The sequence below is a fragment of the Emys orbicularis genome, chromosome 14, assembly GCF_028017835.1.
Source record: "Emys orbicularis isolate rEmyOrb1 chromosome 14, rEmyOrb1.hap1, whole genome shotgun sequence".
Classification (NCBI taxonomy): domain Eukaryota; kingdom Metazoa; phylum Chordata; order Testudines; family Emydidae; genus Emys; species Emys orbicularis.
In genome coordinates this window covers 32,693,172-32,720,724 of record NC_088696.1, presented here as the reverse complement: position 1 = coordinate 32,720,724, position 27,553 = coordinate 32,693,172, and the positions used below count along the sequence as shown (strand labels likewise).

The window sequence follows — 27,553 nt, the reverse complement described above, 5'->3', positions numbered from 1 at the left end:
TAGCATTATGGGGTGCACGCTTAGCAGTGGCACTCACCTTCCTGGTTCTAGTTGGCATGCAGAGAAGAGCAAGGCCAGCCCAGAACAGACATGTCCTCTCTGTGTTGTGCTGCCAGCACTTGCAGTGCCTTGCTCCTTTGCCCGTAGACAGCAAAAACAGCCACAGTATGACTGCCACCTGTGCAAAGGGTTCCCTGCAACCTTTCCCCACATCCAGCACATGTATGCAGCCATTATTTTTCTGCTTTATATTTGTAATGCGGGGATCAACCCCAGCCTACAGTAATTCTGTCTCTTTTACAGGAATAGTTGCATTGTTAAGTTAACTTGCTAATGGAAACGCTTGCAGTACTTACATTGGTGATACAAAAAAGAGCCACCAGGAAAGTGCCAAAGGAGACACCAAATGTGAAAAGCTTTCTGTGCCGCTTCAGTATTTGGAAATCATCTGCTAACCCAGTGATGACAGCTTCCATTCCACCCATCTAAGGAAAAGGAATACAGGAGTCTAGTTTAGACAATAATGACAGAGACATTTTACCCACAAACAAACAGAAGGGTATAAATAAGTTTGAGATTCATCTCTATTTCCTTTTGTGATTTCCAACATTGATTGAGTTTCTTCTCTTTATTTAAAAGTGTTATACCGTCTGTAAAATGTGCATATGATTTCACTCTGGATTATTCTTCCTTGTTGTTGTTCATACTTGCACATAGTTGAAGTGTTAGAAATCAGAATAAATAGGTCTCAACTTCCCTCACCTGGTGGCTGCTGTTTTTAATTGATAAGGAACAATAAAATGGAGAGCAGAGCTAAGCAATGTGGCAAATCAAACAACATTGTTACCTCTGTATACTGGGGCTAGAGAGACAACCCTTAGTGCTGAGAATTTTATAGTAACAAAAATTCTTGATAATACCATAGAAGAATTTTAGTTTGCCCTCTGGACGTAACCACTATATGTTAGCCATTTTTTGCTGTTGAGAGAAATTGACTGTGGTAGCTGAAATATTTTCCAAGCTTTCATTGATCCTGCTGTAGGGTACAGGTTCCTGATCATGAACTTTATGTCCTGCGCTGTAATGCAAATATTTGGGAGGGTTTTCATAGGTTTAGATCAGAATGAATCCAAGTCTCCTTCTCAGAGCCAGCCCTCAGTGTTTTGCTGCCCAGGTGGGAAAGTATTTTTGGCATTCCCCACACAGCTGAGCAACAAATAAATAAATAGCTAAGCAGTGGTTCCCCTCTCCCTCCCATGCCTGTCCTGCTGTTGCTTTGGTGATCCTGGAAGCTCATGCCCAGGGCAACCACCTGATCACAAACCCCTAAGGGCTAATCAGTGGTTCCCCCCTCCCTCCCATGCCTGTCCTGCTGTTGCTTTGGTGATCCTGGAAGCTCATGCCCAGGGCAACCACCTGATCACAAACCCCTAAGGGCTAATCAGTGGTTCCCCCCTCCCTCCCATGCCTGTCCTGCTGTTGCTTTGGTGATCCTGGAAGCTCATGCCCAGGGCAACCACCAGATCACCAACCCCTAAGGCCAACCCTGCTCCTGCTAGGGATGAACAAGCCATCTTAATTTCTGTAAGAATCGTGGGAGACTCGATATAGGATATTTCCTGCACATGGAAGAGAAATGTGGCAAATACTTGGGGGTTGGGTGAGAGGGGGAGGGCAGCAGGTTGGAGACAACAACATCTCTGTTTCAAATCAATTGCTGAGAATAATCTCGGTAGTATCTGAATGATACACTTCAGAAACCAGAGGGCTGCAGAGGGAAGGGCAAACATTCTTTTAGCAAATCTGACACGCAAGAGTAAAATGTCAAAGCATAGTGTGGGGTTTTATCCATGTGACTTCTGTAAGCATCAACAGAAATCGTACAGTTAAATCTCAGTGCACTGCTTAAATACGGGTTAATATTTTTCATGGTCACAAAGATTTACTACATGGCTACTTTGAGAGACTCAGAGAAGTTAGAAGTGGAAAAGTAGCCTTCAGATTCTCTACTTCATCCTATTCATTCAGGACTGCTTCCTAATCTAGTGCTTTGTTCATCCCCGTTGTTAATGTCCTATGTAGAGATGGTTGCATGCTGAAAAGAACATTACAGACATTCATTCTAATTCCTAATCCTTTTAATTTGCTGTCCACTAACACGTTCATGAGGAAGTTTCTCTTTCCATAAACATTTGGGGGCATTCCAGAAAACTCTCTCCATATGTCAGTCAGGGGTTTTGTACATGAACAAGGGTGTTGATGCATTATTTCTCTATTTTTTTAATTTCAGTTTCTAATCAGGGATAAGCAACAATACCACATGTCCTAGGTGACCGAGCTCACAGTATGTAGAGTGGGTAATCAAGGGAAACAGTCTGCAAACAACCCCACAGTTGCTTGCATAAAACCAGTACATAATTATGAGCGGCAGCAGCTTGATGTGGCTTTGAAGTAGCTGTGGTGGTGCATAGAATGGAATTCATCTTGAACCGTCCCCTGGAAGACTTCTTCTTTCGGCAAGAGTCAGCATGGGTGTGGGGTGGGGTGCCTATCCCACACAAGCCTGACTAGAGAGAAAAGGGCCAATTAACCCTGTGACAGGCTGCACCTGGAGGAGAGTCAGGGCTGATAAGCTTTTAGCTGATGATGAAGCCCAGCTGGGCAAGGAGAAGGCTAAGCTGCTATAAAACCAGGACGTAGAGAGCAAGAAGGGGGCTGCAGTACAGAAGGCCTGCAGTCACTCTTTGGGCTTACAGAAGGAAAGGAGCAAACCAGGGGGAGAATAGAAGCCCTGAGACCCTGGGCCTGAGGGAAGGGTGTACCTAGAGATGGGTGAAGAAGGAGCCTGATGGAGGCGAAGCAGGAAGCAGTCCAGGGAAACAGCAGAAAGGTTTAGGATATTGCAGACCTTGGCTGGGGAAGTGGCACAGACTGGACAATGGAGCAGAAGACTGCCTGGGACAGTCATTTAATGGGACTTTGATACCCTGGAAGGACAAAATGATAGATGGCTGGAGGGCCAAGCCATGAAGAGGGAGTGACTCCAGAAAAAGAGTGTGAGATCATGGGGCAAGAAACTGAAGGAGGGGGCATCAGACTGGGTATGAGCTCATCCCCAGATGGGTCACAAGGACACTACACAGCAGTGAGCAGAGCACCTCATGACAGGGAGGATTTAGGATTCTTAAATCCCTCAAAATTGCATCTTCCAACCTCCTTCATTCATGGTCGGCCTTGTGTTCTGCTTCCTTCAGCCTCAACTCTAAAAACTTCTGTAAAACCATACATTCTTCTGCACATGACCCCACCATTGCAGTGTCATCTTGTTCTCAACTTGTGCAAGACTGCAACTGGCCAGGATTATCTAAATATCTCCTTGTTTTTGACAAAAATCAAACCAATGGATGTTAAGAGTCCACTGTAACTTCTGACACTGAAAACTGTTTAGTTTCCTCTCCTCAGCTGTTTTAATGGCCATGTTTGTGCTCCATATAGCAGGGTGATGAAACCAAAGCTCTGCATGTCTCTATAAAATGAATGACTTGCTGATGGTGCATGTAGATGGCAATGACATTGAATGGGGTAAATACTTTTATATGTCTGGCTAGTCGATTGAAACAGGAGGTTCTATAACCGAAGGAGTCACACATTGGATTGGTCTTCCCTCAGTGGCATGTCAGTGTCTTCAAAGGCCTGTGACTGGGTGGTGGGATGTCACTAAGATATAAGTGTTCAGTGCAGTAGTGTTGACAACTCCCCTTCCCTTCTCCTGCGAGAAAATAATTCTGAACAGCAAATAAATAGGCAAACATCCAAGCCTAATCAAGAACAAGAAAATGCTAGATTTACCACAGTTTATCCACTTTGAATAATTTGACCCCTTCCACTGAAAAATTATTATTCTACAATTTAAGGTGCTGACGCTTCAAATATCTACATATGTGCTTTACCATGGTAAAGTTAAACAAGTCCCTAAATGTTTGCAAGATTGGGCCTAGTAGAGCTCAACCTATAATATACAACCTAGATTTTACTTTTCTTAATTTTGACTCATTATTACTGGTCATTCTTGCCACCCTAATCTACTCTTCTCCTTCCTTCATGTTTGTTTACAGTACAAATAGGTCCAGACTGGAACCCAAGATCTGACTTTGCCTCAGGTTTTTAGAATAAGATTCCAGAGTCTCAATTTTACAACTTGATCTAATCGCTAACAGGCCTGAAGTGAAATCCAGAATGCAAAGAGTTGGGAAGAGTTTAGAGCTGGAGCTGAACTTCACAGCTCAGATCCCTTCTAGAATATGTCCTTCAAATACTTGCAGATGACTATCAAAGCTCCTTTGTGTGATCTCTTCTTTTTCCCCCCAGCTTTGTTCCCTCTCTTGTCTCTGTTTTTCCTTCCCTTTCTATTTTTGAAAATGAGTTAACTTTCCTCTTGGCAATTTTTATTTTAGAATAGTAAAAATATCCTTATGAACATGACTAGACTGACCAGAGTTCTGTTCTTTAAACATCCTATTTACTTTTCCCAGAAGAAAATTAGCTTTTATGTTAAGTAGAAAAGGAAATCTTGATGCCTCTTTGGCAAGAACAAGGTGGTACACGTGCTGTTAGGGTACTTAGAATATTTCATCTAGGGTTGAAGTTTCTGTTATCTTTTTTATCCCAAGACAATATACTTTCACTTTGTAGACAGCACAAATACTCCCCCTTCATGTTGAATGAAGTTCAGACACTAAATCTAAAACTGAATTTAACTGTAAAATGAGGCAACCTATCTTAGTGCTCATTTTTTACCATTCCTAAATATCTATTATCTTTCAACATACAGATTACATTGTTGCCTTTTGCCAAGACACCGAACAAACACAAATTAATAGTAAATGAAACTGATTTTTAAAAAAGTATCACAATGAGACTATTGTTGTAAGGAAAGTATCTTAATACAGTTCCATATGATAGGAAATCAAAGCTATAATTAGATGCTATCCTCCGCCTTTGTGTCATGAGTATCATTTAGGATGTTGTGGGAAGTAGAAATCTCTGAAACAAAATAGTACTGAACCATAGGCAGGCAATTCAGCATCTTGTTCCTATGTTTTTTCCAAGTTCATTTTTAGGCTCTGAGTGTGCTGCTGTAGAAATGAATGGTAAAATTCTCATTAGCTTCAGTGATGCAGTATCATAGCCTTAAAGTGTAATAACTTTTGCTGCTTGAGCCCAACCCAGAATCATAAACTAGTTGGCCCTCCCAAGCCTCTTGCGCAATATGAATCTGTGACTAAACAAACTGCTGTGTGCAATGCTATATGGCATATTGGCCTTAACTCTGAAAACAGATACATTGAGAGCACAGCATGTGGCTTCTGAAACCTAATGGAATCAGACTGGTGCCTCCGTACTTGTTACCAGAGAATGTTACTAAAGGAAAAAAGACAGGCATGGAAGATACGCACGGAACTGTCAATGCCCAGTGTGAGAAGCATTATGAAGAACACCACTGCCCAAAATGTTGATCCTGAAAGGGTTGAAATGGCCTCTGGATAAAGGATGAAAACTAATCCAGCTCCTGAAAAGCAAGAGGAAAGAAAACCTCATTTCTGCACGGAGGCTTTTGTTAAATTTTTAAAGCTATAAAAAGGTTCATGAAAATAAGATTTGACCTACCTAGATTCTTATATTGGTGTCCCTCACCATAGTATTTGAACAACTTAGACTCATAGACTTTAAGGCCAGAAGGGACCATTGTGATCATCTAGTCTGACCTCCTTCATGTTGCAGGCCACAGAACCTCACCCACCCCTCCCACTCCTATAATAGACCCATAATCTGTGGCTGAGTTACTGACGTCCTCAAATCATGATTTAGAGATTTCAAGTTACAGAGAATCCACCATTTACACTAGTTTAAACCTGCAAGTGACCCATGCCCCATGCTGCAGAGAAAGGTGAACCCCCCACCCAGAGTCTCTGCCAATCTGTCCCAGGGGAAAATTTCTTCCTGGTCTCAAATATGGTGATCAGTTAGATCTTGAGCATGTGTTCAAGACCTACCAGCCAGACACCTGTGAAAGAATTCTCTGTAATAACTCAGAGCCCTCCCCATCTATTGTCCTATCACTAGCTGTAGGAGATATTTGCTGCTAGCAGTTGCAGATCGGCTACATGTGACTGTATGTAGTCTCATCCTACCATCCCCTCCATAAATTTGTCAAGCTCAGTCTTGAAGCCAGTTAGATTTTTGAAGCCAGTCTCAGGCCCAGATGCACAAAAGTACTTAGGCGTTGCAACTACAGAATCAGTCTCACACTCTATCTGGCCCAATTGATATTTAATTATTTAATTTTTTAAATGCAAAATGGAATCCATTCAACAAGAGAGACTGAAAGAGAGACACATCCGAATATCCCTGAGTGCAGTGGCTACAGCACTCACCTGAAAGGTCAAGGACCCCTCAAACTCCTTCAAATCCCTTGCCCTTACCAAGAAGAGGGAGGAATTGAATCAGGGTCTCCCATATCCCAGGTGAATACCTTAACCCCTGGCTAAATGTTATAAGGGAGGCCACCTCCTCCCACTCACTTCACAGCCATTTTGTGTGGAGTTGGGTGTCCCTAGCCTCTGTTTGCCAGAAGCTGGGAATGGGCAACAGGGGATGGATCACTTGATGATTACCTGTTCTGTTCATTCCCTCTGGGGCACCTGGCACGTGGTCTGAGCCAGTAGGGCAGTAACTTATGGAACTAGCCAGTAGACTTGTCTCAGTAGATTATGTATGTGTTCAGTACAGACCTGACCCTTTAAAGTGTTACGTGCTTCCAGCCAGGGGCCAAGCACCCTCAGCTCTCTAGAGCGTGGACCACTCAACACCTTGCATGGGCTCCAATTCAACGATGTGCTTAAGCCTGTGCCTGCCTTGAAGCACTTGAGTGGTCCCCTTCAGGTCACAACTCACATACTCAAAGTCAGCATGTGCCTAAGGTACGTCTGCTGTGGTTCCCATTGTGAGCAGACAGACACATGATAGCTCTGCCTGAGCTAGTGCATTAAAAATAGCCGTGTTGCCAGGGGTAGCACAAGCAGCAGCTCAGGTTACCAGCCTGAGTACAAACCTATGCAGCCCCAAGAGTACGTTCTTGGGCAGCTAACCCAAACCACCACCTGTGCTCCATCCAGCTACACTGCTATTTTGAGAGTCTTAGCTCAAGCAAAGCCAGTGTGTCTGTCTATTCACATTGAGAAGCATGCTCCCAATTGCAGTGTGGACGTACCCTAAGTAGCTTTCTGAATCAGGGCCACATCTGGGTCCATTGTAGGTGGGCTTCTTTGTCTTGTTTAATTTGAAATGAACATAAACAAATGTGCAGGGCAGCACTGGAGAAGGTGGTTAATTTTTCAGTAAATCTGGAGTAAAATGAACTTCCTACCTTCAGTGGCTACATCTTCAATTTTTACTTTGTGCTCATGAGCCATGTAGCCCAGTATAGAGAAAATTGCAAATCCTGATATGAAGCTTGTGACACAGTTGATTGTACTAGTCAGCAAAGCATCCCTAATATGAGACAGAGAGAAGAACAATTGAGTGCAAAACAGTTTAGGAAATAGGTAGAAATTGTGTTATTATGATGATAAAATTCTGGTGGAAAAGAGAAACTGCCAATTAAGTAATCATCCTGATGATCAAAGGCTTACATGAGCATATTGTGCTGGGAGAGACCCACTGTTATTTCCTAAATTGTTTTGAAATTAATCTGTGTTCAAAAATTTTAAAAAACTATATTAAATTGTAAGATGGTCTTAGCTGGCAGCAATAACGGAACAGGGAAGTAACCAGAAGTGAACAAAAGGCTACATGGGGAAATGAATACTAGCAAATACCAATCCATACCTATAAACTCTTGTGAATGTTTTCAGACAACATCAGGTATGCATAGGGTGACCAGATGTCCTGATTTTATTGGGACAGTCCCGATGTTTGGGTCTTTTTCTTATATAGGCTCTTATTACCCCCACTCCCTCTGTCTTGATTTTTCACACTTGCTGTCTGGTCACCCTAAATATGCATTTTAGTGAACTTTGATGCCATTTTCAAGGTATTGCATAGAATCTGTTCATCAATCCTTCCAGTTAAGCAGGCATTTCAGATAAGATGCATGCAAAGACCTCATCTGGCTCCCACTGAAATCAATGGCAAAACTCCCATGGACATCAGTGAGATTGGAATCTGACCCAACCATCATCATTGTAGAATATAAAGAGGTAACCATCAGTTTAGTCATGAATCTGACAAAAATGCTGATAACTTTATTATTAATCTGCTATTGTTTTAGATCAATGACAGGACCCGCAAAGGAAAATCCAGATTCAGCCCTGGGGTAAGCAGACAACCCTCCTTTGAATTCAATGGAGTTATGTACATTTATGTCAAAATTAAATCTGGCCACCGTTGTCAACATTAATTTGGAATGTCAGCCCCATCCTAATGTACGTATTACAACTGGTCATGTGGTTTTGAAGTTCAAAATGTCACTGAACATTTTTTGTTGACATTCCAAATGTTTACAAAAAGAGGAGATTGCTCCTCCCCACCCCCTCTCCCCATTTTGCACTAGCTCTAGCATTTATTTGTGGTGCGAAGAAAGTGATAATAATTTGTTAGATATTTCATGAGTCAGAGGCTGGCAATGTTTCCCCCTTTCCTCCCCATTGTTAAATATCAGTAACAGCAAGATTTTATAAACCTCATTGTCTTTTGCAAAGCTGTCATCTTCATAATGACACCTGCAAATATACCTCACAGGCTGTTCGCTGTAAACTATTCTGTTCAAATTTTCTCTAGCAAATCCGTCCGTCATAGACTTTTTTTTTTTTTTAAGTTTAGCCAGCTCTTCAATGTAACATTATGGTAATACACTCCCCTAGAGCACTGGAGAAAGTTCCTCCTCAGCATGATAATTCCCCAGAACTGTGACTGTTTGATGTTTAGTGGCATCGGGGAGCCAGCTGCAGCAGGATCGGTCTAGCAACACACTGGGCATAGCTGACCCTAGCAGGAGCTGCCCTGCCTCATTGACTGTACTTCCTGACTGGTGGGGATGGCAGAGCTAAGCTACACCTTGGCCGAGTAGTGGCCAGAGTGCTTGACTCTGCATCCTGTGCCTTTTCTTTCTCCCACCCAGCCTGTGCCTGCCCATGCCCAGCCTCCTCTTGTGCCCACTTCAGTTCCAGCCCTTCCCCATCCTTGACGCCTTTGGCTCTGACCCCCATCTCAGCTCCCCGACCGTGTCTCCAGCTAGCCCATTGGCTCTGGCATTCGTCTTCTGATCCCTGTGTCTGACCCTTGGCTCTGCTGCCATCTATGTCCATGGCTGTCCTTTGGCATTGATCCTTGACTCCAGTCTGGCTCTGTGCTAAGCCCCAGACCACGCAACCCCTATGACTCCGACTGTTAGGCCCAACTGCCCACGTCCTGGTCATGATCCTGACAAGCGGTATAAAGACAAGCCTTATGAAAAATGTAAGTAATATGATTCATTGGCTTTAGTCACGTCATGAACTCCATTCCACAGAGGATTGTTCAATGCTTTCAGCCTTAAGTATGAAATACCCAGGCTTCATGGGCCCCTGGTTAAAATCAAACAAACCACAACAGGGTTGTCGAAACAGATCTGTTTTAGAAGTAGATATAATGAGTTCCATACAGTTGACTGTTGGAGAAGACCTTTAAAATTGAGGTCCGGTCTCCAGTGTGTGGACACCACTCATACCATAGTGCTTTTGTTAATGACAGAGTTTGCCTTAGCCAGAGTTTCCACATCTGTCACATTTAATTACCCCACTGCACCCCAGACTTGACTGGATTGCTGTAGAGTAGTGTGTACATAAGAGGAAGGACTAACTCACACTATATACTTGTAAAATTCTTTGGACTCCTTTAGGACAAAAGTTGCTAAGTATCTGTGAAATATTATGGCCAAGGTCATCATTACCATTTCCCTCAATTACAGAACACTCACATGCAAGTAGCTTTTTCCTTTTGCATGATCAACCGCACACGTTACCCCTTTCAAGTGACAGATTTACATGCAAGCTATAGAAGTTGGCAAAATGCTGTGATTCTGGCTCTGATTTGCCACTGCGTTGCCCCAGGTTTACACCTGCGTAACTATTGATTTCAATGGAGTTCCACTGACACAAAACAATTGGGGTAATGTAGTGGTGAATCATGCCTTTTATTTGGAAATACATTGCTAGTTTCAATTTGTTTCGTTCCACTTCAGTAAAGCATTGCCCATGTAATAAAGATGTCACTGACATACTCCACAGTATTTTTCCAAAGAATGGATTCATTTAAGTGTCAATTGTCTTTGAATGGAAACTTGTTTATAGGATTAAAGATAAAACATAATATTTTAGAAACACTGCAGATCACTCTACAATACAGCAAGAGTGATGCTGGTAAACAACATAAGACAAGTGTAATAAGCTCAGCACAGTTTAATGTAATTTTGGGTATTGCCTCAAGGCATTTTTTTTTAAGTTCCAGAGTGTATTTCTTTTTCTGTTTCCTGGCAAATTTACTCAGGATACAGAATAAAACAATTATGTAGGAAATGTCTTAAAGCCAGGCTTCCTAGAAATCTGTAAGATTAATGTTAACCTAATTGTAGAATGCAATGATTGCCACTTTGGAGAATAGCTATTATTACAGGTGTCATTTTTACTACAGCATTACCCACATTAATGTCACCTAACATGAAACCCACTTGTGAATCTAAAGTTACAGCGGGCTTGGTCCAAAGCTCCTTGAAATCAATTGGAGTCTCTCCGTGGACTTCAAAAGGCTTTGGATTAAGCCCTGTGTTCAGAGAATTGAACAAATTTAACAGACCATTTCTGCAAACTAAAATCTATATAGTCTGTTATAGACTGCTATAGGTGTGTTTGTTAAAGGCATGGTAGGTGCCCATTTTCCTCTTTATGGTAATATATACTACTATATTCCTGCAAACATTAGATATTTCTAAACCAGGCTTACCAATCAAGTGTCACAGTGTGTCTGTGCAAGCCCTTTTGGTGAGACCCGTGACTAGGCTACTGGCCCAGGCAGGGAATAAGGACTCTCTTATACCCCTTCATGGGCTTCATGCCCACTTTCTCCCCTTCTGGGCAGGCTGGTGGAGAAGAGTGTTGGTTCTACCCCACTGCCCATTGCAGCTGAGCTGATGCTCGGTGTGCTGCCTATACCAGCGGCAAGCTACTACACGTCTAGAGCAGGGGGAAGTGATGTGGTACTGTGATTGAGAGGTCTGTCTCAAACACCCTGCCTCCTGCAACTACTTCTGGGATGGTGCGGCTTATGCACCACTCAGGGCTGTTTCTATAGACACCACCAAGCCCTTTGCTTCCTAGCTTTTACTAAGATATTTTCAAAAGGAGCTACTGTAGGTAACTGTTAGCACTCAGCCCAGGACTATCTAACATGCAGTGACGTTCTCTGATGCTTTCCATTATGGGTATTTTCAGTCACTCCAGTTTATTCCTCTGGCTATATTACAGGAACTCCATTTTTGTTCTCTTTTTGCATTAAAAATATTCTGGATTAAAATCCATATTTTTGAAAAAAATCCTAAACTGGATTTACAAGCAATGCATTATGAAACCTGAAAGACATTTTAGAGTTTACTTGTCACTCTTAGTGCTTTTTGCGCTTCTCATAGCTAGGGCATTTCAAAGAGACTAGTCAGTCTGGCCCACAAATGCTGACACACACACACACAAACACTAGGCAAATGAAATGCCCCAGAACGTGAGTCCTTTAAAGCCAAACTAGCCAAAATAATGGAGTCCTTGGGGAGACACTTTAATTAAAATTTGTACCAAAAAAGTATCCCTTTGATTGGTAAAATCCCTTCAAAATTCAAAGTTTTTCAGCTAGTTCCATTCTATTGGTCTTTTTGATAAGGCAGCATAGTAGACACACAGAGAACAATTAAAACACACATTCAAACGATTGACATTCAAATGTAAAGTGACAGTGTCTGTCGCTTACTATTTGTCTGTACAGTGTCACCCACAATGGGACCTCCAGCCCTGGTTGGGACCTCTACGCACAATAGCCCTGATTCAGCAAAGCACATATGCATATGTTGAACTTGAACTATGTGTTTTGCTGAATCAAGGCCTACTGAAAAAAATCACAAATAGGTAATCCCAAAACATAAAATCCTTTTAGGATTTGACTCTAAAACCCTCATTTCTGTTAAATTTGAACAAAGGAGGAAACATCCCCCTGCTTCTCTGGGGTTGTGGACCAATCAGATTTCATTTAATATTCTCTGTTGTCTCTAGTGCTACTTGTGAAAGACAAATATAATTGCAGTTTACACAGCTGTCTAAAGTATAAAATTAATCCTGTACTTTTGCACAGGAGAGCCAATAACTTTGTAGGTTCTTACTGCTGAACTTTCAGCAAAGAGGTAATTTGGGTGTGTTTGGTTCAAGTTTTGGGTTGGTTCTCATGTCCAAATCAGAATGCCTGTCAATAATAAAATCACAATTAAGTGAATGAAGTACACTGATGCATATTAGGTTGTAATTATCAGTTCCACTGGCTAAATAAATAATAATAAATAATAGAATATACCTGTTACCTGTATAACATACTATTATATAAAACAGATATATTTTATTATATTATAGGTATATTATATAGGATAGCATTTTATATATATATATATATATATAAAATCAGAAGTAAAAAAAAAAAATCCAAAGCTAACATGAAAATAGAGTTCTTGAATTGTGAAATATGTATCAAGAAATAAATACATAAAAAATTAGATTACATTTCAAATTTCTCAGATATTTTATTGGAACCTTGGTGTCAGAGTGTAAGTAAAGGGAGTCTGAAATCAAAGCTTTTAAAAACCAATTGTCATGATCAAATAGTAATGAGAAATAGACTCTCTTACCTATAACAGTTGTTGTCAAACTTATTATAACTAGCAAATGCAATTAAAACTCCAAATCCAGCTCCTAAAGAGTAAAATATCTGAGTGGCTGCGTCAATCCATACCTACAGAAAGATGAAAATTATTAGATGTGTTAGCTCAGTTTAAAAGAGAAAAGTTGAGTGGCATGACAGAACTGTACAGTTAGAACTAGCTTTGGATATCTATTGAAATAATATCTGATCACTCTCCATGACTACAGAACCATAAATATTTCCCAGCCCATCAAGAACCAAGGCATGGGATACAGTCAAGGACTGGACTATTTCAACAAAGAGGCAAACTCTAAAGCAATAGCAAAACCTAAGTATGTGCAGAGTGGCATTATAGGAGTGCTGGTTGCTTATTGAACTTCCACAGAGTACAGAAACGATTAATTGATTTTTTTTGCTGTGCTGTGGCAATACACTTCCCACTAGCGCTGGGTTAATTTGGATTGCACAGTCAGAAATAAAAATAGTTAACAGGCTAGGAGTTATGGAATGTTTTCCTTTCCCAAAGGAGAGTTTATTGCATGGGGCTGTAATTACAGTTTATATGATGCTTTCTTCCATCAGAGGTCGAAGTCTGATTGACATGCTGTGAATAGGACTTCTAAGAGAGATTCCTTTTCAATTCTCACTCATTTAAAGGGCCAAGAATTATTTTTATGATAGTCATTAAGTCCCATCACTTCATCTACTCAGACTGTATATAGCCCATGTCCAGAGACAATGCCTGGATTTTAAATTAGGATCCTGAAAATACAGGCAGAGGAGTTCAGATGAACTGTTTTCAAACATCTCTGCCCTCAAGTGTCACATTGAGAAATCAAAAACTCACGGCTTGATCCCAAGAGGTTTTGAAGTTAAGGGGAGCTGAGAGTACTCAGCACCTCACAGACTCAGAATGTTTGGGTTTAGCTGAATCTGCCAAATACAGCCTTAGGCTAAAACACCCGTGGGTGTGGGTTGAGCAAAAAAACTCTAGGATGTATTGCTATCAGCTGCTGGTGCTGCTAACACTCCGCATCCCACTTGTTGGAAAAGTTGTACAAAGTCTAAACACAAGGAATTTTTAAAAATAAACTATACTTGGGAATGCCATATTGACAGCACAAGGTCCTTCTATTGCTTTTTGATAGGTCACTGGCTCTTTGCCACTTTGTGTCCTGCCACTGGATTTGTAGCTGCTTACACTAGTTCTGTATTTTTGGCCCGATTCAAAAGCACTTAAGTCTCACTGGCTTTAAGATGACTTTAGCACATGCTGTATAGCGATGGATTTAAGCATGGTCTTAGAGTTAAGCATGTGCTTTTGGGCCTTGCTAAATCTGAACCTTGGATTGAAATAATCCTCTGTGTTAACCCAATTAGCTGCTGTGCGCGGATCAAGATAAGGAGTAAGCAGCAGAAGACACAAGTCACTAAAAAGTCAAGGTTCCATGCAAAATATTCCTTGTAATAACAAACAGGATGCAACACAGAGACAATAGGGCTGGGTTCGTCTACAATTTACACTGATGTTATTCTACTAATTTCAATAGAGTTACTTCTGACTCATGCCATGATTCAGTTTAACTGTATCCTATAGTATTTGAATTTTTATGTACCATTACAAAAAATTCTAGGAGGTTATAGCCAGTCTTTCACTCCAAGCTTCCTTCCTGTTTATATTACTCTAACTTTTGTTCCTACACTTTCTCTTCCATGTATGGACTTGCAATATTGCTGCACCATACAGAGAGGAAGGGGAAATACTAAGTGAATCCCCAGACATGATGTAATTTTCAGGAAACTTTTTATGACGTCCAAAGGAGCAAATACCTCCTTCCTGGCCTAGAATTCCTGATGGCTCCGGTTTTATTAAGCACCCACTGTTGTTCCTTTTGTGGAACAGAAGTACAGCTGCCATTTACACCAATTTTTAAGTTAATCACTTGCTTTTTGTGCCGTGGAGCCAACAGTATCAAGCTTTGTGCTGCTGGACTTTCAACAAGGAATGCACGTAGGCCCTGTTTCCTTCAGAACCCTTCAAAACAACATTTCTATCTGCATTCTTGATGGGTCTGATCCGGCACAGTGCTGGTGTTACTGGCAATGGAAGCCTCTCACGAGTTGCTGAACACCTTGCCATAGTGAGCCCTATAAACTCTTGGCATGAGGGGACCTTATGCCTTTTACATTAGGACTTTTGATCCAGTGGCAGAGCAGATTGTAGAACAGCGCAATTTATCTGTGACTTTTACTTGCTGCTGTTCATCACAGGGAAAAAAATATTCATAAGTCAAAGACTCTTTCAGAAACACACTGAAATGGTACTCAGGCAGCTGTCAAATCTCCCAGAGGCCCAATAACAAGGATTAAGCACACAAACACGTCAATAGAGCCAGCAGGGGCCCCAGCCTCCTCAACAGGGGGTTGCAGAAAGAACAACTCAACAGGCAACTTGACCTTCCTCTTCCTTGTAAGTTGTCTTCCATCTTTCATCATCCTGCAAGCATTCTCTCTGTCTCTGTCTGTCTGTCTCTCTCTTTTATATAAGTAATTTGGAAAACCTGGTCTCAAACAAATATCTTTGTGGCTAGCCAAATAGCAGCTGTATAAACTTAAAGCCCAAAAGAGCAATACACAAATACGGTCTACAAATGCAGAACACAATTTGAGGACCAGATCCTGAGCTGGTGTGAAGTCAGCATAGCTCCATTTACTTACAGCTGAGGATCTGGCCCTGAATATTTATTGTTTTCCAAACATCACTTAAAATACTAAGGAAAATGAAAAAAGAACAGGAGTACTTGTGGCACCTTAGAGACTAACAAAGGTGCCACAAGTACTCCTGTTCTTTTTGCGGATACAGACTAACACGGCTGCTACTGTGAAACCTGTCATTAAGGAAAATGAAATCACTCCTGCCCCTTCCCCGTATTGTGTAATATACAGTAATGGGTGTGTGTCTGTATAGCCCATTTCTCGTATGATGAGCGTGACATTGCTTTGGTGACAGATGTGGCTCAAGCTGTAATATTTGGATCTGGATTCGAAGCACCCCAAAGTGGAGTGGGTTCAGATTTGAAGATGTGCTGTGCTATACTGCAATGTCAATGAGGAGACCTAAATATTGGCTGCTGCACACAGCAGATAAAATGAACATTACTACAAAAAAAAAAAAAAAAAAAAAAGAGGAGTGGAGGGGCTGTTTTGATTACAATACATGAAGTAGTCCTGGATTTTGGTACTCAGGCTTCGTATTAACTTTGTCTAGTTTTTCTAACTCTGATGGGCCTCTCTTTAGGTGTTTTCATGCCAGTTTGTTTCTTCTTCTCATGTTTTTCCAGTTTTCTATTTTGTATCTATTTGAAAAGCACTTAACATTTTCAGGTTGGTCTGTACCAAGGGGATGCCATTGTTTAAGGACTGGTTCTTTTTTCTCCACTAAGTAAAAAACAAAAACAAAACAAAAAACAAAAAACAAAAAAAAAGCCCTGGGATAAAATCTGTTTGTGATCACTAAATTACTGCCCTCTGGGGCTTTGGAAAGGCTGGTAATTTCATAATGAATTTGAGTGAGTTGACTTGCAGATCTTTTTAATACTGTGGGCGGAGGGCAGAAGTTATTCTAATATACAGTAGGTTGAATGTTCTCAGAGCACTAAGGTCTATAGGACTATATTGGCTACAAATTGAATTTATGTGGGCACATTTGCTTAGGCTGACTTACAATGTCAGGAAAAGCTACAGACATATGTACTTCAAGTTGCTAATTCCTTACTAAAGTCTCAGACATTATAAAGTACAATAAAATGGCTTGCACTGGAATGGCCCTGACAAGTAAGGTATTCATTACCAAACCTCAGTTCAGATACTCACCCAAAATTTCAAGTGCCTATTCAAACTGGGAAACATAATCCAAAATTATTTTTCCCCCATGAAAATCTTCGTTTTCAATTAAAAGCTATTTTCTGTAGACATTATTTTTCAATGGAAAAATTTCAATCTGCTCCGCTCATTATCTTCTACTAGCAACTGTTCAACATAAAGGGCCAGAAAATAACCAGAACTTACCAACTATTTCCCCAGCATGCAGGAGCTCTCCGCTGGCACAGAGCCTTTGCACCACCCCATGGCCAGACAGGAAGCACGTCATCATAGGTAGGGTGTGTGGTCAAAACATGTACGGTTTCTTAGGGACCACTGGAAGCAGGAATAAACTGAAGCAGCCCCCAGACTATTCTACCAGTACCAATGCCCAGAATTATACAGATCCATCCTGATATGGCTCCCTGATGCTCTCCTCACCATCAGAGAGCCAGAAACTCAGCACAGTAGAGAAACTAGAGTAATGTTCATGTGCCAACAAACAAATACATCATTTTAGAAACGAACACTAACAATTTAATAACAGCTTCCATTTCTATTAACTCTGACAATAGTTAGGAGGTTCTGTGAGGGCTATTATTTCATTATAGGAAGCAAAGATGGAGGAGAGAACTTACCGTAGCTTCTTTTAACCTTTTGAAATCTATGTGAAGGTAAGCATTTATTCCATTGTATGCACCAGGCAATGTGATTCCATGGATTAACAATACAAATAATACAACGTAAGGCAAAGTGGCTGTTATCCACACAACCTGCAGGGAACAAACAGACACCAAATGTTAATTAATCTACTGTTACACAAACAGGAAGTTTTATAAACATGTTGGAGAATCCGGCTGTCCCTTTGTTGCATTTGTCTCTTCTGTTGTCTGGAGGATGTCTTGATTGTTTATCATAAGGGGCATTGTCCTAGCAAAAAAGAACTGTTAGCTACCAGTCACACAGACTAGGAAAATTCCCACAAGTAAAGATAGGTAGTATGTTAAAGTATGAGATGGGTTAGGCAAGTGAGATTATATGTCAGCAGTGGAACGACTATATTATTAATTGTCATATTAAACTTCTGAGCAAGCTCAGTGTGAATTATTTCCAGAAATGTAAGTAGACATGAGCAGATATTTGCTGTAAATACCATAGAAATATAAAAAGCAACCACAGACAGCAAGAATTCTCAGATCTCTTCCACAGCTAGGACTTCTGGAAGCAAACACTACACTGAGATTGATTCATTTACCACACGTTGCCAAGAAACGTTCAATTTATTCTAAGCAATTAAGTAAAATATCAACATGAAAATGAGGAAATGCTGGCATTTACTGAAAATATATGGCATAAATGGTGGGTTAACCCTATTGTTGTAATTGAAAAGCCAAATAAAGAAGGGCTGTGCATTGAATGAATAAAGAAAGGCTGTGTATTGGACCACATGATTGAAATTCAACCACGGTACATGAACATTAACTGATGAAAACTGTTGAGGTGGTAGCTAATTTATCAAAATCAAAAATATTCTGAGCTTTGGAAGCTAGAAACTCCTTTTCAGCAAGTGAATAGAGTTGTGTCAAGGTCTAACGTCTTAATTTCAAAATATCCAAATGGTGTGTAAGTAAATATCCATCCAGGTGGTTTTATTTCAACTCTTGAGGTACTTCAAAGAATAGTTGCCGAAACCTTTCGAAGTGATAAAGTGTTTAAGTTAGAATGGATGTTTATTTAATAAAAGCAAAGGCCCTTAAACAATACAATGAAAGCTTTAAGCAAGTTTTGCAGAGAACCAGAGACAATCTTTACCTTTATCCAACGCCAACAGATGTCAAAGGAAAGACTCACCCATTGACTTTAATGGGCTTTATATCAAGCCACTAATACTGAACTTAAAGTTAAAAAGCTAACAGAATTTTGCAATGCTGGACATCACTGGAGCAAAGATGACATAACTGTAGAGTCAGATAAAACAGGAGCTGTATTTGAAATGTCCACTCCACTTTGTAGAACAGATATACAAAGATCTAAAGCTTTGGTCCTAGTGGCACCCTTAGGTACAATGATTTACAACCCCTATTCCCCTCCGCCCCCCAAAAAGTCACTTTCTAAAAAGGACAAAGAACAATATTGAGATACAAGAGCAATATTAGCTCTACCTTTCCTGAAGTCTTCACTCCTTTCCACAGACTAAAGAAAAGAATTATTACTACCACCAAGAGGCACAGCGAGAGCTGCCATCGGGGTGAGCCAAGGTCATGGATTCCACTGCTTTCATGCAGATGCAGTACACCTCGTCTAGACATAAGAGGGGAAGAGAGACAAAAAAACAAACAAAACCGCCATCAGGTCATTGCTTAGTACTTCTCATCCTGTGGGCTGCAAGTAGACATGAAAGCTGAATGACAATATCAGTGGCTTCTCTGCTTGATTTAGTTTTTACTAGAGCTGGTCAACATTTTGCATATTTCAATTGACAAAAAAGTTAATATTTTTTTCCTATTTTGATTAAACCACGGAAAATAAAATGAATGCGTGGACACCCACACCCCCTTATTCTCCAGCCAGACAGCTGGTTGAAATATTTCAGATTTTGAAATTGATGAAAAATGTCAATTTTCATATGTATGTGTGTACAGTATATTCACCAATATTCTCCCCTCATTTTTGACCAGTTCTAGATTTCTCTTAAGCCAATGTCAACTAGAAATCTGGGTCACCACAGCATGAGGAAATGGGAAGTTAAATAATATAACTGTTTTGCTTTGCTAGCTCATCATATCCAATAAAGAAGATTTGCCATAATCTTTTGGCTGGTTCTTCAATTTCAGTCTTAATTGGATGAAAGATGCTTTTAAAAGTATCATGCCACAGTAGGTAGCTGCTCTTTTTTATTTCATTGTAGGGCCAATAACAAGTAAGGAATGAAAGCACATGGATCAGTATGTATGTGATGCCCATTCAAGAATCTTCTCTTTTTTAGAAATTAAAAGGTGAGTGTTAGTTTATATTTTAAGAAAAATGAGTGCTAAGACCTGCAGAAACATTAACAAAATATACAGATAGACTCCTTATGATGCTTAACAAAAAAAAAATTCTTCAACCAAATTTAGGGACATAAATAGATTGGGCTTCTTTAGAATAAACCCACAAAGTCTCAAATTTTGAGCAAAGGTTTAAATGAATGGAACCCACCTCAAGTCTTTGATATTCAGAAAAGTTAAACCTGATCCTGCATGCCTTGTTCTCATTGAACATTCATTTCCCCCAAATATTCTTTTGAATTTTTAAACGAATATGCTTCAGTGGTGATTGTTTTCCATGAAACATCTCACAAATGATCTTACTGTTACGAACATTTGCCAAAAGAGCAATTTCAAATTTGGGTTTATAAGTAGTTGCATTGGAAGCTTGATTCCAAGAGGTCTGTTCCTTTCATCAGGAAAAAGAATCATAACATGGGGGAAGTTTTTGTTTGTTTGTTTCTTAAGGCTCAGCAATTTAATGTTAAGGCAGCTGGGGACCAGCTGGACTAAGGTGGTCCTCCTAACCATTCTCCCTGTAGCAATGAGGAAGGTGACTTCACAGCAGCTATAGGCCATTTGAGGATTCCCTGACACATGAGATTCTCCAGGGTTGAAGCAGCTGGGTGGAGGGCCACTTAGCATTGGGAGAGTAATGCAAAATGATCAGAGTCCATTCCTGGACAGGGACCACTTTCTCCACCAACTGAAGAACAATCCCATATCTCCTCCAACATTGTGCAGATGTGCTTTTGAGCCTGTCATTTAATGTGTTCTGGGGTAACATAAGCCCTACAGACCTATTTAAAATATCATCAGCTTCAGTGGACATAAACTGGAATATTTATTTTCAAGTCAGACCAGTCATCACCTGTCTCTCTTCTCAAATCCTTAGTTGATTCACAACTAATCCAGAAACCTGTCAAAACACAGTATTAATGGAATCAACCTATTTATTTGGGTTTTTTTTTGCCACCAATCTCTGTAAGCAGGTCTACATCTAAAACTACCCAATGGAGGATGGAGTGTGAAACGTGCTGAGAGCGGTACTACTCCTGTTTTATAATATATTTCTCTAATTCCATTAGCAAAACAAGGAAATTGTCAGATTAGTATCAGGGGGTAGCCGTGTTCGTCTGTATCCACAAAAACAACAACGAGTCCAGTTGCACCTTAAGACTAACAGATTTATTTGGGCATAAGCTTTCGTGGGTATAAAACCCTCACTTCTTCAGATGCATGGAGTGAAAGTTACAGATGCAGGCATTATATAATGACACATGAAGAGAAGGGAGTTACCTTACAAGTGGAGAACCAATGTTGACAGGGCCAATTCAATCAGGGTGGATGTAGTCCACTCCCAATAATAGATGAGGAGGTGTCAATTCCAGGAGGCGCAAAGATGCCTATTCCCAGTCCCTATTCAAGCCCAAATTTAACACCATTAATCTGGGCTTGAATAGGGACTGGGAGTGGCTGGCTCATTACAGAAGCAGCTTTGCCTCTCCTGGAATTGACACCTCCTCATCTATTATTGGGAGTGGACCACATCCACCCTGATTGAATTGGCCCTGTCAACACTGGTTCTCTACTTATGAGGTACTCTCTTCTCTTCATGTGTCATTATATAATGCCTGCATCTGTAACTTTCACTCCCTGCATCTGAAGAAGTGGATTTTTACCCATGAAAGCTTATGCCCAAATAAATCTGTCTTTAAGGTGCCACCGGACTCCTTGTTGTTTTTGTCAGATTAGTGACAGCCAAAGAGAAAGACAACAAAGGAAGGCAAAAGTCAGAAGATGTAGTAAAATAACCAGTGATAGTAATGAAAATTGGTAGACAAAATATTAAGAAAAAGTGATGGAAGATGAAAAATGAAAGTGAGGAAAAACATTACCATATCATTACTGGGAGACTGGTGGGGAGGAAGAGAAAAGCAATCAGAGAGTAGATAAGGGACTCATTACATTAGGCTGAGCAAGACACAAGAAGAGTTGATAAATCAGTATGACTTTTAGGCTTTGTAATATTGCAGCCTGACCCCAGAACACAGGGCCAGCGGTATTCAGCTGGAACAGCATGAAAACACTACTGAGGAACCTGCAGATCGGAAAACAAGAATTGCCATAGTCCAGTTTCTTGTCAAGGGTGGGTGTAAATGCAAAGGGCCTAATTCTTGTAATTTACACCAAGGCTACTTTACATCGCTCTTACAATGTAAAAGGGACTTAAAGTGGCCATAAATTACATCTGCACCACCTTTGAGGCCCTTTGCATTGTCAGGGGTATAAACTACTATATAATCAGGCCCGAAGAGTCTTCCTGCCTATCTGCTGAGGTGGGAGGGGCAGGGCTCTGTGGGGTTTCAGGCTGGAGGATATTACTGTCAGGGACTTCGCTGTCTCTCTCAGGGAGATTTTATGTTTGCCCTTTTATTGTTATTTTGGAAGCAGCGCGTTCGGCTCTTTGTGTCTGGAAAGCAGTTCTCCCCATGGGCAGACTCCTCCTACCTGCCCTGCTCCCTTCAGCTTGCTCTTCCTGGACAGATTTCACTCCCCTACTTCCTCCTGGATGGACTATTGTTTCCCCTTCCTCACCTGAATCCTTGAATTTCCACCCAAGTGAGGCCACTCATCTCAACTGAAACCTGAAGACAACTGGCCAGCAGCAGTGAGCTATTTATTACACCCTTGCCTTCTGTTCTGCCTCCATAATATAGCTAGGTCCTCTCTGATCACAGATCCTGGATCCCAAGTTGCCAAGACAAGGTCCTGCATTTACACTCACAGCTTTTGTTAAACTGAAGAGGCAGGGTAGGCTTAGCGATAGAACACTGGACTGGGACTCAAGAGACGTGTGTTCCATTCCTAACTGTGCGATAGGGTGACCCTGAGCAAGTCACTGCTCCCTATGTGTCACTTTCCCCATCTGTAAAGGGATGGTTTGCGATCTATGGATGAAAAGTGCAATATAATAGTTAGGTATTTTTATTATGTCACCTCTGACCTGGGTCCATCATATCCCCTTTGTGAGCTATTTTGAGACCATGTCCTTTATGGAACCGTGGAAGGATTAAACAAGGAAACTAAACTCAATAGAAAGAACACTTCAATCCATATGTGAAAATGACTAGATTATCCATTCAAATATTTTTAAGCCATAGCCTGAGAAAAAAACAAAAACGATAGAGTGATATTGCCCTTTGTATAACCAAAGCCTATGGAGAGATTCCTTAGTAGCTTATTTGTGTGACTAACTCTTACTGAGAGAGTCACAGTGCTGTACTTTGCAAGTATCAGAGATTAGTGTACAAGCAGATTGACTTAAAATGGAGGCTATGCTTCCAATCCATGTCCAATGATAATTCCAAGTTCAATTAAAAGGCTTGTTTTGCCATTGTGATGCAGTTTATAGACCACACAGAGACTAAGGGAGTGAAGGAGCAGTACTGGGTCAAAAGGGCCCCGCCCTTCAGCAGCTGTGGAACATATTCCAAATGGATGAGCTGCTCAGAGGGGGACTCTAATAGTCAAGCAGGGGGAGAGAGTGGAAGAGAGGATGGCTGAAGGGAGGAAGCCAGTTTGCAGCCCTGGGGACAGAACAATCCACAGGAGAAGGGTCTGGACTGTGGGTAAGACCCCAATTGGGTGGGTAAAGGCCTGAACCTTTTCCCTCCCCCGATGCCTGCTAAGAGAAAATAAATGAACATGGAGAAGAGAGTTGGGGAATGCTTGGCCAGCTCAGCTGCTGACACTGATTGGGAACTCCCTGCTGGAGGGGGAGGGGGCAGCAGCCACACACCAAACTGCAGAGAGAGTGGGTGAAGTAGGAAACATCCCAGGGGATGCCAGTAAGGTTAGGGTGACCAGTCAGCAAATGTGAAAAATCGGGACAGAGGATGGGGGGTAATAGGAGCCTATATAAGAAAAAGACCCCAAAATTGGGACTGTCCCTATAAAATCGGGACATCTGGTCACCCTAAGTAAGGTGCACCAGGAAGAGGTGACTGAGACATTCCACATCTTTCCCCTTTGGGCCCTGGTCTGTAGCAGGATGGAGAGGCAGGTCCCCCTAACCTCACACCCCTCTCTTCCATCCAACTGGGAGAACCCTGGAGCACTGGGGAATGACACACTACAGCTCGACTGCTAGACTGGCTGACCTCCAGGCAAATTCATCTCTGGACGTCAGGGGTGGAAGGACTGTCAAGCCATGGCCTGCCAGTCTCTGAGTGAAACCAGTTACAGCCATCCTCATTTTTTTAGTTGAAAGAGGTATTGGTTTGCATTTGTGTTGGACCAGTGGAAGGAATTTTACACACACATGCATGTGCACAATATACAGAAAGGCAGGTTTCAATGGCAAAGTATATCTGTCCTCAGAGCGATTTGTTGAGGAATTGATATTTTGGCAAATACATCATACAATCTCACAAAGTCATTCATTTTGACAAGCTTGTATTAAAAACAGAAGTATGTTTCTAGGCCTTATGTTAGAAAATATAAACTTCTGGATATTAACTGATGTAGTGATGTTTTTGACAAATGCATTTGTTGTCAATAGCCTCAATGTCAGGTGGTTGTTGTTTTTTTAAATCTTAGAGGAGAAAACTTTTGACATCTAAATCTGATGAGGACAAGTAGTTTTAGGGTATGTGGGTTATGGTATAGGCACCTATAGATATGTCTCTTGGAGTTGCAAGTGCCCAGTTCCTCCAAAATTCAGACATTAAAGATTTATCAAGTTAGCCTCTCAAAATTTGTGGCACTTAAAATTAGAGGCTGCTTTTGAAAATTTGGGTTTAATTTACTTTCCCAGGGTCACAGAGCAATAAGGCCAATAGAAACACCTAATAGAGAGACAGAGATGGGAATAAACCAAGAGTTCTGAGTCCTAGCCCCTACTCTGATCTAGATTAATTTCTTTATCACTTTAATTTTTAAGTTTAGACAACCATCCTGGTTAGAAGATGCTAGAGGGACTTACGGTATATAGTGTATGTCAGTGGTCATCAACCTATTTACCATTGTGGGCCGCATATGCAGCTCTCTGTATGTTATGTGGGCCGCATCCACACTATATATATATATATATATATATATATATTATACACACTACTTGTATGGCCCTCAGGATGTCTCATGGGCTGCACATGTGTGCTGATTGGGCCACAAGCGGCCCATGGCTGCAGGTTGAGAACAACTGCCGTATGTAAACTACAAACCCTAAAATTACTGCTCCCTGCTAATTACATTTATAATGCAATTTGAAATGTGTTCATTGTGCTCATTCCTGCAATTGGAAGAATCATCTAGGTGTGTCCCTCAGGCTGTGGTCATAATTTTAAATAATTATTGGTGCTGGTTTCCTTAAATGTGTAATGTACAATGTCTACTAAAATTACCTGTCTCTGTGTAGGTACTTTGATCAATGGCCCGGGCTGGTATATTATGAACTGCTGGTTGATCTAAATGAAATGGTATTAGATTTTCATGAATGTTAATCCTGAGCTGATAAATGGCTGCTTTGGGATTTAACTTTTCACAGAGAGAGAATATTAATCCCAAACCACTGAAGTCTTTGCTCTACTTAATGTTGCCATTTAATTATTAATACTGGCCTCCCTTGTTATGTGTACAATGCTTAGGCACATTAAAGTTTACACTGCACTTTGAAGCAGCTGCTTGTTAAATCTGATTTTTGCACCAACTCTCTTGTGGTTTGCAAATAAAAATAGAACACTTTGGTTTAACCCCTTGGCTGCTCTAATGAATAGCAGGCACACAAAGTGAGGCAAGTTAGCCTATGTCCAAGTTCTTTAGAAGTAAGAAGCAAAGCAGCAAGGGCACTTCAGGAAAATTCATGTGCTCCCAAGTATGTATCGTTTGTGGTTGCCAATGGAGTATTCCTTGACTAAGAGTCTTTTAAACTCTTACCATGCAGGTCAGTTAACCAAAGTCCCAATCCTGCAATGAGCTCACTACAGGTAAACCGACGCTTGCATGGAGACACTCTGATTTCAATGAGGCTGCATGCAAGTACAAGGGTTTGCCAGTATGGAGCTCCTTGCAGGAGCAGGGCCCAATGCCCTTGACTGCTGCATGAGAAGGACATGAACACACACATTCTCATTTTATGGCTGAAGTTTGCTATAATACTAAGCTGGGGAAAGTCCACATACAGAGGCTCTGACTCAGGTTGTCAAGATTTCAAATCTAGGGAAACTCAACAGGAGCTCTAGAGCTGACTTCAGCTGTTGTAATCCTCTATAGGGCAGTCACTCAGAGAGCCAGATACTCTTACCAAACCACACAGGGCTTTATTCATGAAAAGTAACACTTTGAATTGCTCCCAGAAGTTAATGGAAAATGAGTGTATTGCATGCAGGACTATTGTCTATTGATATTGACTCTTTGCAATATACCATTGCTTGGAGCCCCTCTAGAAACTTAAACTAGCATAGATGTTACTAAGTCCCCTAGTTTCAGGTTTCGCTATAAAATCTAAATTCAGATCAGGTTTGCTAAGGTTTATGAACCCTTCAAATAGAGCTAGCCAAGTATGACCGTTTCCTAAGAATATGCAAGCACATGTAAATGACTTCATTTGCTTTGTACTCACATTTCATTTGTGTTCCCCTTTCTATGAGTAGGCATCAAACAAATTTTACTGATGTGAATTCTTGTGGAAAACAAATATCCCAGCTGTGCATGAGAGTATTTGTGGGAAAGCGATTTTAAATTTGCACGCAAGTATTTGTACCAGAAAGGCTTGCACACTCATCCAATCAGAGAAAAGAATCAATAGCATGTGACTTTGACTTATTTGACTGTCTCAAAATGTCTAACATGTTAAAATAGCAAATATACAATACTCACAGAGAACTGTTGACCATCAGTTCATGGGCTTATAAACAATTTGCTAAAATATTTCTTGAATGCTTCTGAATAGCTAATAAACCTGAGGTAACTTGCTTATGGCTCTTCCGACCGCAAAAGACAGCAAGATTCACTGGATATATTATTCAATGTGGGGCCTGATCCAAAACCCACTGAAGTCAATTGGAGTCTTTTCATTGCCTTCAGTGGATTTGGAACAGGTCCATGGGACAGGCACACAAAACTAGAACCAAGCTCAGTGTTTGCACGAGTCCCTCTGAAGAGAAACTCCCCTGTGTTACCCAGCCCTAACCTTTGCCAGAAACATCTGGAAATCCCTCCTTTTCAATGACCATTCCAAAAAGGTGATTAAGTTAGGGATCCAAGAATTCAGCAGGATTAAAAAAAGGGTTAGACATTATAAGTGTGTGTGTGTGATTTTTTTTTATATATATAAAATCTCTCTCTCTCTCTCTCACACACACACACACACACACACACACACACACACACACACACACACACACACATCTGCAGTTACTTAAGAGGATACAAAAATTTAAGGGATAAACCCTCATACTTAAGGGGATTACATAAGTTACTGATTTATGGTGATTAGGAAAAAATTCTCTCCTATAGAGAGTTTATTCCATAACTGCCCATACTGGGGTTTGCTGCACCTTCCTCTGAAGCATCTAGTACTGGCCTCTGGCGAGAGGCAGGATACTGGACTATGTGGCCCACTAGTCTGATGTGTTATGGCATTTCCTATTAGGAATTACCGTCCAACCCACTAACCA

General features: G+C 40.9%; 1 protein-coding gene across 1 annotated transcript in view; it reads right to left on the bottom strand.

The window, feature by feature from the left end:
* Positions 1-27,553, bottom strand: part of SLC6A2 (solute carrier family 6 member 2) — a 119,910-nt gene that overhangs the window by 50,461 nt on the left and 41,896 nt on the right. Inside the window, exons 4-9 of the mRNA XM_065416415.1 lie at positions 19,011-19,149; positions 17,487-17,621; positions 12,974-13,077; positions 7,427-7,551; positions 5,457-5,569; positions 357-485 (exon numbers count right to left, since the gene is read on the bottom strand). Coding sequence (XP_065272487.1) covers positions 357-485; positions 5,457-5,569; positions 7,427-7,551; positions 12,974-13,077; positions 17,487-17,621; positions 19,011-19,149 — 745 coding nt within the window. The remainder of the gene's footprint in view (positions 1-356; positions 486-5,456; positions 5,570-7,426; positions 7,552-12,973; positions 13,078-17,486; positions 17,622-19,010; positions 19,150-27,553) is intronic.